The 12,030-nt window shown below is 32.7% G+C and overlaps 1 protein-coding gene across 1 annotated transcript; it reads right to left on the bottom strand.

Annotated features, from left to right (window-relative positions):
* Positions 1-313: 313 nt before the first annotated feature.
* Positions 314-6,609, bottom strand: LOC129885300 (probable protein phosphatase 2C 46). Its single transcript, XM_055959530.1, has 5 exons — positions 6,374-6,609; positions 5,368-5,796; positions 4,385-4,752; positions 1,587-1,823; positions 314-950 (listed from the first exon to the last, which is right to left on the bottom strand). The coding sequence occupies exons 2-5, from the start codon at positions 5,687-5,689 to the stop codon at positions 711-713; spliced, it is 1,167 nt and encodes a 388-aa protein (XP_055815505.1). The 5' UTR covers positions 5,690-5,796; positions 6,374-6,609; the 3' UTR covers positions 314-710.
* Positions 6,610-12,030: the final 5,421 nt, after the last annotated feature.

A 12,030-nucleotide genomic window follows, 5' to 3' on the forward strand; every position in this document is an offset into this window, starting at 1 on the left:
AAATATCGCTAAAATCGATAATTAATTTTTAAAAAGCACTCAATCAAGTAATTTTTCCTATATTTTATTCCGTGTTTGGTTAATTTTTTTGTGCTATATAAACAATCCCAGCATTATTTTACCATTATCGTGATGTTAGTTTTGTAGAAAATACAATATAGAACAACAATGCTGAAATAAAAAATTAAATGACAAAATTTTCCTTCTTCAAAGCTCTTCTTCCAAAATCCTATAGAAAATCCAAACTTATCTTGGGTAAAACCAAATGCATGTTTATATCAAACCTTATAAATGTCATCTTTTGTCCAACATCTAACAATACAAATATATCTATTGATACTTTTGTCATTATTTAGTTCCCATAATATAAACAATCCCAATATAGCTTCTTTACAAACCAAAATGTCTACTCAAAAGATAAAGAAATAAAATTATAATATTTTAATTATACAAAAGCCAAATGAAATTAGGAAAAGGAAAATGTGGACAACCCGAGAAATAATAGAAGCAAGAAGAAGTGATATTTGTAAAGATATTCTTTTTTTTTTTTTTTTTTTTTTCCCAGTACCTTTCTTAGGCACAGGAACTAAATTCAAGTACTAGTCTCAGTTAGATTACATTTTAAAAAATTGTTGACCTGCTTTTGAAGCTACCTGGTATTCACAACATACATATTAGTACAACAACAGCTTCATAAAGTTGCACCAACTTTATGTTGGGGTAGTCTTTGTAGGCAAACTAATGCCACCTCCTTTAACAGAAATATTAGGACTCTTGACAGAGCTAGCCCGGCTCACGAGATTCGAGTCCAGGAACACAACCGCTACTGAGATGTCGTCGTGGAAATGTCGACGAACTCCACGATCGATTTTCTTCAAGTCTGAATACCTCATTTCCCTTTTCTTTGCTGCTTCTTGTAGTGCAGTTTTCACTAACCTTCTAGCTATCCCCTGTCAAGTGGGGAAACAAACCTCTAAGTTTTGATCCAACAGTGTTTTTTTTACTTCTACATATCTAGACTAAACGACACTACACTAAAGGCACAAAGCATCACGTATTAACGGGGTCTAGGGAAGGCCGCACCCCAACGGATGTGACGTAGACAACCTCCCCTAATGCAAGCATTAGTAGTTGCAAACCATGGACACAACTTTAGTGTTGAATCAAGGTTCCCCTCCTAAACGACACTACACTATATTACTTTTACATAGTAAAGAGCACTACACTATATAAAAGTAATAGAGACTAAATTGGTATTCATGCAATCGACAGAGTGGCTACAGATTTTAGTTAAGTAGCTTCTATTGAGCGGCATTTCAGTGGAAATAAGATAATGAATTTCCCCTGCCTACAAGAAATTTAGATACAATATGATCAATTCTAATACGAATGCATCACTAGATTATTTACTACCAGCTATATGTCACTAACTCTTTCTGTGACCTATCATGTATAGGAGAGAAGCAGGATGTCATAGAGTAAAATGGATGGATTAAAGAGCATTCAACAGTTGAGCAATCAAAAAACTATAGGTAGAATCACCAAAAGACTAGACAGATCCATGAAGCGTGATGGGGATATCTTACATTTCGTGGGTGATTTTGTACAATGTCAACTGCTCCTTGGTTACTTAGGTGCTCCCAGAGACCATCCGATGCAAATATGATAAACTGATCGTCAGGTTGCAAATGGTGCACAGAAATTGCTGGATCTGAGCTCAATATGGGCTTTACAAATGGTTCACGAAGGCGAAACTTAGCATACAATGGCTCCCTGTTGAATTCAGATTTCTTTAAGTACACATCACCAATGGATCTTGAAATCTGCAAAATAAGGCATTCAGTCATCTTGGAGTGCAGATCAAAGTTCTTTTGAGTCGTGCAAGACACAACCATACTAAACGTGCTTCCTAAAGAAAATATCCTACCCCGTTAAATTGACATGCAAAAGATCAGTATTTCTCGAAGATTGAAACAGATAATGAATGTCAAAAGCCATTTATTAGCACAGGGAACACCTTATCAGAGGCTCTGCAACACTTAGAGAAATAAATTTAGTTCTCGAACATCCAAAAATTATGTCAACATCCCGGGCAGAGGGGAGCGTCCTTGTTCACCATACATTCATACAATGCATGATTTAAGGTGAAAAGAGTACTACAATAAAAACAAAAGGTCGAATAGCAATTTCCATACATATGGGTGGATTTTTTTAAAACTTATTTTACGTTTAATCAGAGCTATACCAAAGATATCAAGAAGTGTAACTGAATGAAAGAACCCTTAAGTCACCCAGCAGTAAAATAATTATCTTGAATTTCCCAACTCTTTATAATCATAAGTATCTCTCGGGCAATTCTCTTTATATTCCTGTGCGAGTGCAATGATGATCTTTCTTTGCTTTTTGGATAAGGTGGTAATTCTTCTTACCATGAACTTGTTTTGATATAAAAGTTTCTGCCACAGTAACCTTACACATCAACAGAACACTTAAAATTGGTGATTGTTCTCTATTACTTTAATGACCATTTTATTGTTCTGCCAGCTCTACAGAGCTGCAGTTCTAGTTTCAATAATAACACCAAAATTGTTTATTCAGGATTATATGGACACAATAAGATGTGTTCCAAATCTCAGTTGAGAAACCTAGTTATGCAGGTGTGTTGCTTTAGACCTGAAGATTCTCCTCGGACTAACCAACATCTAATATTTAACATGCCAATCGGACTGTACATCCAAATCGTGTCGACACGGGTGCGGCATCGAAAGTGAAGTCTGAGCAACTTAGCTGAAAAGAATAATGAAGCCTCCATAAACAACAACAAACATTCCTCTACACATGTAAATATAAACACAATTAGTAAAATTACTTGTTTTACCAAAAAGATGTCACGTCCATCACCTTTATCGCAGAAAAGGGTACCATTTCTACCACATAAACCATAAATTGGAGAAAAGGAAGCGTTTGGTTCTACAAATACTCCTTTAACGGTTTCTTTTTATCCATTCATTTCTCAAGTTGAAGTAGTCAAATAAATACGAAGAATCTCCAATTTCAGTTTCTTCAGGTAATCTTGTTTATAAAGGATTTCCTTCCGAAAGAATTGCTTGACATTAAAACCTTGAGATTTGAACTTTTCAACTGTGTCACTCTTAGACAAAAGTTCAATTGATATATGTGAAAGGAAAGAAATGTTCATAACTCAAACTCAATGAACAAAAGACATATATATATATATATATATATATATATGAATGGCAATTTCCTAGAATTTACGAATATCCTAATTAGTAATAGACGTAGAGTGTGTTTGTAATGAAGGAAAACATTTTCCGGAAAATGTTTTCCAATTTTCTTATGTTTGGTTGGCTAAAATGCTTTGGAAAATGTTTTCCAAATGAACTTATTTTCCTCAAAACTAAGGAAAATGACTTCCTTCCAAAAACTAGGAAAAAAATTTCCAAAACTTTCCTCCAACCTCAAATTACAATATTTTCTTCTTACCCCACCCTACCATGACCCCCTCCCCCCCCCCCCCCCCCCAAAAAAAAAAAAAATTAAAATTTATTATTGAAAAATATTTCAAATTTTAAAAGTTTCATTTTTTTTACCCCCCCTACCTCAACCCCCCTTACCAGCCCCCAACCCACCAGTCTCCCCCCCCCCCCCTCCCACATACACAAAAAAAAATTATTTTTGTAAAACTTCATTTTTTTACCCAACCCCAACCCCGCCCCCACACACACAAAAAAGAAAATTAAAAATTGTTTTTGAAAAATATTTCAAGTTTTAAAAATTTCATTCTTTCCCCTAACCCCGACACCCATGCCAGCCCCCAACCCCCTCCCCCCACCACCACCCCACACCCAAAAAAAAATTAAAAAGTTATATTTTTTTAAAAATCAAATTATTTGAAAGTTAGGTTTGCAACGTGTGTGGTCGGATTTCAGTTCGAAAGTCGAGATCGAGTCTAAATTTGGAAGTCGAATCTTGAGTTGAAAGTCGAGTTGGGTCCCACATCAAGTGTCGAAGTCGGATCCCGAGTCAATTACCAGGGTTGATTTTCATTTCAGAAACTATTTTCCTAAAAATATTTTCTGTCCTCTAGCCAAAAATAAAAGATATTTTCTAAAAAATATTTTCATTCACTAACCAAACAATAGAAAATATTTTCCGGAAAATATTTGCCACTCACTAACCAAACATGAGAAAATAAGTTAGAAACCAACTTGTTTTCCAAGAAAACATTTTCCTTCGTACCAAACACACCCGTAATGTGTATATTGTTATTGAAATAACACTAATTAATAATAAGATCAAATCGGTACTTTGCGCTGAGCATACATAAAACAGAAACTGCTTAGGAAGATGGAATAGAAGTTACCTGTATAAGCCCCTTGACACGCCAGACATTGTGCTTTAAAACTACAATTTGTGAATCATCTGGATGCAAAGATTGCATCTCCTGTCTTATAGATTCAATGCTCACATTGTGTTCTGCAGAGAGCTGAATTGCGAGAACCTCGCCAGTTGACTTGACAAGTCTCCCTAAGACTGCCCTTGAGTCACCAAGGTTGGCTATGTATAAGGTTCCACTGCAGATAACTCCAACAAGACAGCATGATCCAACAGCAGCAATCTGTGGTTTCGTTGGCCATTGTCTAGTCACAACAGAGAGGAAACCTTCTTCTGTTGCTTGAAATGCTTTCCGAATCACCTCAACAGACATAGACTGGTGCTCAGATGTGAACCCTACACAATTTGGAGCAAGCCATTGAGTGAAGACTTAACAAGGGACAAAAATCATACATAGTAGTCCATGATATTCTACACAACAATATACAACAAAAAGAAATATGCTTCAATCAAAAGCAAGTTGCGTCGGCTATATGAATCCTCACTATCCACGTTACTCCATATATTATTCCACAGAGAAATAAGATTCACCAAAATGATTATCTTACCGCTACAGTGATATATATATATATATATATACACACACACACTTAAGACTTCTGATTATTTAAGCAATAGTCTATGAAAGGTAAATGGTACTTAAGAAGCTTTTAGGACATGGACATTCTTGAAAGATATCAAATGCAACAAGACAAGTATGAAACAGATGAAATTCAACCTCTTTAGCTGTAAAATAATATTGTTTCAATTTGTTTGCCTTACTTTTCTTTCTAGTCCATTTCAAAAAGAATGTCTTTAACCCCTTTTGATACATATTTTTAGTTTAAGACAACAAGATTCAAAAGTATTCTTTGTTTCTTAAACACTGTGTCAAGTCAAAACTAGTCAAACAAATTGAAACAGAGGAAGTAAAAAGCTCTGCTATAACTCAAATTGGGAAGAAGAACTCACTCTTGAGATTCTGAAAGAGGTGTTCATTAATGAACCTTGAAGTTTCAGGTCCCCCATGCCCATCATAAATTCCGATAAAAGTACCATATGGCCCAGAATCCTGAGAGCTCAAGCATCCTGATTCAATTTGGCTCTGATCTTCCAGTAGATTATTAGCCTGAACTACAGCCATAGAAAACTCTCCATTTACATGTTGTCCGGTATCCTTGTACCATAAAAGCCCATCTTGACGACCGCCAGCATCTGAAGAACTTGTATGAACATGTCCATCAGCCCTTGGCTGAAAACAGGCCCTCAAGAAGTTCATCAATCCAGATGGCATACCTCATCTCATCCAAAACACCCTCCAATTATGTCTCCACATTTGACAGGACTCACTTCTAAGTTTGCTCATAAAAATCTCAAATTTGCAATTGTTGTAATACAAAACTACAAGTCCAAAAGTACCAATGACAAAAGTAAGATGAAGGAACACAACAACAATAACAACGTACTCAGTGCAATCCCATGAGTGTAGTCTGGGGAGGTTAGTATGTAGCAGACCTCACCCTACCTTTTCCAATAAGGACAAAAGGAAAATAATGAGATTGGCAACTATTACAATCTTAAAACTTGCAGCTGACAAGCAAATGATACACCAAGAAGACACCTCTAGTTTAACACTGAATTTAATGTAAATGCAAAGAAATGATTTATGGTGTACTTATAATGTTTCACACATGACAATAAATAAATCACTCTAAAAATAGAAAATTCAACAAAAATACAAACAGAGGACTTTCAAAGTAGTCATTCAATATAGAACAATATGGTCATACAGTTTGAATCCAGAAGGTCTGACTTTGGCAAAGAAAGAAATAAAAACTAAAAACAAGATAAAGAAAGACAATTTTTTCTTGACTACCCAAATTTCAAGAATCACAAATACTATTTCAAAACCAAATATAGTAAAATATAGCTGAACATAAATAAGATAAGTTCAAAAGGGAAATAAAAAAAAACTCACCTTTGAAGATCTGAAAGTGAAAAGGGGTTTAGATCTGTGAAACTATCAAATCAATGGAAAAGTAAAGTGGGTATTGAACAGTTATTTTGTTTGTTTGTTTTTTTTCTCCAAGTTTTCTCTTGAGGATGAAGGAGATTCAAGAAAGAAAATAGTGAAAAATAGAGTGATCAAATAGCGAGAGAAAAGCAGTGTTATTTGTTCAATTAGGCCAAACTGAAAACTATGGTCACACAGAGCAGACAAATCCCATTAAAAACCAACAATGGAGAGCTTGAAGCCAGCAAAGCATAGGACCATTTTTGGGCTCCACCCCGGTCCCCAAACCCCCATACCCCAGCTTTAAGGTTAACAGCTTGTTTGGATGGTTGTTACCTATTGTATCAAATTACCTCACATAAATTGAAATAGAGAAAAATTTGTATTATAATTTAAATATAATATTTTATATTATGAATACTTAAATTTTATTGTATTGTGTATCATTTTATTTTATCAACTACTTCATAGTTATCTCAATTTCATTTTGGGCAACTTTAATTTGATATGATCATATTATTAACTTATTTTTTTTCCTATTTTATTTTTTACTTATTAACTTTAATTTGATATGAAACTTACTCATACTTTTTTAAAAAAAACATTATACTTGAAATTACTAATATATGATAATAATATAATAATAAAAAATAATAAAATTTATTTAAAAATAAATAACACAATATAATATAATTCGATACGTTATTGGTAACCATCATCCAACCAGAAAGTAAGAGTAACAAAATCTATAGAGATAGAGAAGGAACAAAAGAAACGTAGTATAGCCTATTTAATTCAGAGCCATGAAATTTCCATGAAATGCCCCCTTATCAGGCCACGTGTCTTTGATTTTAATAATACTATCACTGTATTATCTCTAAAATCATATATTTCTCAAGAGGTTGGCGCGGAAGTTAGGCTCGGGGACCAAGCCATCCAAAAGAGAAGTAGTTTTAAGTACCTTGGTTCTATCATGCAAGGTAGCGGGGAGATCGACGAGGATGTCACACATCGTATTGGGGCAGGATGGATGAAATGGAGGCTCGCCTCCGGTGTGTTATGTGACAAGAAGGTGCCACCACGACTTAAGGGCAAGTTCTACAAAGTGGTGGTTAGACCAGCTATGTTATATGGGGCAGAGTGTTGGCCAGTTAAGGTCTCACACGTGCAAAAGATGAAAGTTGCCGAGATGAGAATGTTGAGATGGATGTGTGGGCATACCAGGAGCGACAGAATTAGAAATGAGGCTATTCGAGACAAGGTAGGAGTGGCCTCGGTGGAAGACAAGATGCGTGAAACGCGACTGAGATGGTTTGGGCATGTGAAGAGGAGAGTCCCAGAGGCACCAGTGCGAAGATGTGAGAGGTTGGCCATGGATGGTTTCAGAAGAGGTAGGGGTAGACCGAAGAAATATTGGGGAGAGGTGATCAGACAGGACATGGCGCATTTACGACTTACCGAGGACATGACCTTAGATAGGAGGGTGTGGAGGACACATATTAGGGTAGAAGGCTAGTACATAAGCGTATTAACGCACTGTGATTTCTTGTACTCTGATTTATGTTATTTATTTATGTATGCTGTGTTATCTTATGTTATTTATGGTATTTATGCTATTATTTGACGATATATACTGTTTTTTTTGGTGCTTTGATTATACTATTGTTTGGAACGCTTCCGTTATCTACTTACCTACTTTTAATATTCTTGTCTGGCCTTTTTTCTTATGTTTCTATTGAGCCGAGGGTCTTTCGGAAACAGCCGTCCTACATTGGTAGGAGTCAGGTCTGCTTACACTTTACCCTCCCCAGACCCCACGATGTGGGATTACACTGGGTTGTTATTGTTGTATATATTTCCCTATATATTTTTGCTTTTTTGCTTTTATTGGTGTTTTATTTATCATGAGCTGTTGACCCTAATAAATGATTTACATGAAAGTTATCCTAATTAGCCTACCTGAGAGTTTATTTTCTTTTTGTTAAATCCAGAAAATTATTAAGTAACAATTATATTTGATTTATATTTACAGCGTAGAATGGTTTAGCTCTAGAAAAAAAAAATCAATTACAGTATTGTAGTTTTGAAAATTTTCTAGAACTGAACCACTTCTATATTGCAATTCATTTATTTTTTTGGTATTAGTTAAATAATTCTAAACTTTCTTTCGTTCATAACATGAATAGTCAAAAATTACACAATGAGTTCGTTTGAGCCCGGCAATATTTTTTTTTTTTTTTTATAAATTTTACTTGTAAAATTATAACGAATTTAAAAAAATAATATATTATATCAGCTCAACAAAAGACCACTGAATTTGGAAAGATAAAGGTAAAAAGAAACGCAGAGATATTGGTATTTATTGAGGAAAAAAAAATCCACTAAGCAGACACATGTCGAAGTTTCAACACATGAATTTAGGTCCAAGCAATTTGTTGTTAAAATCATTATCCAGTTAGGTCGTTGCTGTGGGAAAAAAAAGAAGGTAGTAATAATTAATTAATCTAAAAACAGTAACAATATGTGATACCTTTTTTTTGGTGCTGTGCTGGGACTATTAGAGTTGCGCCGACCTTTAATGACCTTTTGGAGGTTGGCCTACATTTACTATTATTAATTGTCTTCCCAAAATTATATATCTAATCCACTTATTGTTTGAAAAATGAGTGATATTTTTATAACCTACCTTTTGAGATTGAATTATGTTTAAAATATATTTTTTAATAAAAAATAATCATTCATAAAACTCGAACGTAAAATATTGAGTGGTTATAATTAAGTTATGTTTACAATTAAGTACGATGAGGGCTGAAATATATAGGGGAAAAGGTTAGTTTTGGGCAAGAAGATTACCTTTTCTTTTGGGCGTTTGGCATTAATTGTGCACACGTTTGCACATTGACTTGCGTCATATTTGATCAAACACTTTAATAAATGATCACTTTCGGGGAGTTTCATGCACCTATTAATCAATATCTCCAATTTATTTTGCCCTTATTTTAATTGTAATAAGTCAAATATATTAAAATTAGTTATCTTAAATTAATTATCAATTTAAATAATTAAGTCATTTTTTTCCAACTTCACCCTTAATAATGAAATGTGAAAAAAGTTATTAATACAATTTTACTATATTACTACAATTTTCAAAAAGGTCATTTTAAAGTTAGAAGACTTCTTATTTAACTTTTAGTATTTTTTGCCTATCATTCAATACACAATACATTAATTAATAATATTTAATATATAAATTTAGTAATTCATTAATAGAGACTAATTTCCATAATAATTGAAGAATATTCATAGTAGAATTATCAAATTGCACCCCTGATAAAAAAAATAAATTAAGGGTTGTGCGAGACTTTATCCTGATAACTAAAATGGGATGGAGGGAGTATTATTATAGATAAGTGATATTTTTTTGGTAAAATTTTTAAGAATCACATAGTCCAAGGAGCTAATTACTATTTGTCCCTACCCTTTTTAATATTACATAAATTCCTTCAAAAAAAGTATCCGGACACATTAATTAACAAATCTGAGCTAAAAAGGAATTATGTATCCGAATACATCCTATTTTTTGGGTGTAAAAGAAGGAATTTTTGAAATATTTTGAAATGGTAGGAAATATTTAAAGATATGGTAAATAAAGTAGGTAATTTTTCCTTCTTTTTTTTTAAATAGACTATATTATATAAATTGAAATGGAAGAAGATATAATAACAAAATATTTATTTATTTAGAGAATAATATTTAGAAATCACGTAGTTTCTTATTTTTCAATATGTTTATAGTATTTATTGCTTCATGTTGCTTTGTATACGTATGTATTTTAATGTCTTTTTTTTTGCAACCATTATGTGAATAATTTTTTCTCTGAATCGAAAATTTATCAAAAATAATTTTTCTACCACACTAAGTTAGAAATAAAGTTCGCTTACAACTTGTTATTTTCATACTTTACTTATATAATTACACTGAAACCGGTTGTTGTATTTATTTGTGTATGTATTTGTGTTTTACATTTATGTCTGTTTTTATTATCACAAATGAGTAATGAGGTGTAGTAATAGTATTCCCTCTGTTTTTATTTACTTGTCAAAAATTTCCTAATTTGATTTTCCTTTTTACTTGTCAGTTTTGACATATTAGAAAAATATAATTTTTTACTTTTTATTATATCCTGAATTTATTAACATTGAGTTAATATTTTCAAAAAATGTAATGAGTAAATATGTTTAAAACTCAATTAATTAATATAAATAAAATTGTAAACTCACTATATTAATTATTATTTTTTAATAAATATGTCAAGTTAAAATTTTATAAGTAAAAAGAACGGAGGGAGTATTTCACATCCACCGACTTAAATTTTTAAATCTGTATCTGCTGCCAGTCCAACTGGCCAGCTAAGTGGTCCAAATTAAATTGTATTCCACAAAGAGTAAAGCTCCAACTTAAGTTATTTTCTAAATGTGTAAGTAAAAATAAAATATTCATCCTAATCTGATCTGCAGGCAATTAGAATAAATTAAAAGGACATTCGGTCACCTTATCCCACCATTAGTTTGGTTGTGTTTTCAACTGATAAATAAGCGTAAGTTATTCAGTTTAAAGAGCACCTTTATATAATGCAATAGCTAGGGGACCCCAATATTTGCCCAAGCAAAAATGCCACAAATAAAATAAGATAATATGTATTGTACAAACAATTTTTAAATCATCCAATCATCTTTACTTATCGTTACAGCAAATATATACAGATATTACTTTAAGATTTCAAATTTTACATTTGAATGACTAATGACTTGATAATATAAAAAAAATTATTTTATACAAAACTTAGACTAAAAAAAAGCATCAACTCCCTTTTTTCTCTTTTGCGTTGTTCAATTAGTTTTCTGATACATATTTTTTGTTTGTGTCATCCACTTTTCTTTTCTTGTGATATTAATTTATAGCGTCAATTTTATCCAACTTAATTAGTTTGTTAATACCCTATCTCATATTCAAGGTCGGATATCTGGTGCATGTGTGGGCGATTTACTATATGTGGGTCTATCAACAACAAATAATAATTAAGATAAAGTCATGTTATAATATCACGAAGAAATAATTCACGAAGAAAAAATAGTCCAAATACATATATATAAGAATACATACTCATCTCTTTTTCGTCCAACGTGGAAGTACTCTTCCACACACACACAATTTGCATACAAATTTAAGTGTAGTTCTATTACTATTTATAAAGGACTTATCTCTAATTTCATACATAATGAAGCTAGCTGTTTGGTCAAAATTAGAAAAATTGTCATACATTGAATTCTTCACCAATATAGTCTATAGTTTTACTATACCTCGTGAAATTTGTGATCTTCGTGAAGACATTAATTTGAAGTCCTAATTAATACAGTAACATATCCTATCTTTGTTTGGTCCACTTGAAGACTAATAATACAGTACACAGTAGTACTGTTTTGATCTTAAGAGTTTAAATTCTCCGACAGACGAAATTATAAGTACAAACACAGTAGCTTCTTTTCTACCTTTTTTTAAAGTTTGTTCAGTGTAGCACGTTACGTTGTCATTCCAAAAATGTGTATCATGCACAGTACGTG

Source organism: Solanum dulcamara, chromosome 4 (genome assembly GCF_947179165.1).
Source record: "Solanum dulcamara chromosome 4, daSolDulc1.2, whole genome shotgun sequence".
NCBI classification, from domain to species: Eukaryota; Viridiplantae; Streptophyta; class Magnoliopsida; order Solanales; family Solanaceae; genus Solanum; species Solanum dulcamara.

Excerpts from the sequence above, each read along its gene's own strand:
- LOC129885300 (XM_055959530.1), bottom strand. The coding sequence starts at position 5,689 with ATGCCATCTGGATTGATGAACTTCTTGAGGGCCTGTTTTCAGCCAAGG. Across the intron at positions 4,753-5,367 it reads CCTCTTTCAGAATCTCAAGA|GGTTCACATCTGAGCACCAG; the intron begins GTGAGTTCTTCT and ends CAAATTGTGTAG. Across the intron at positions 951-1,586 it reads TACAAAATCACCCACGAAAT|GGGATAGCTAGAAGGTTAGT; the intron begins GTAAGATATCCC and ends CCCACTTGACAG.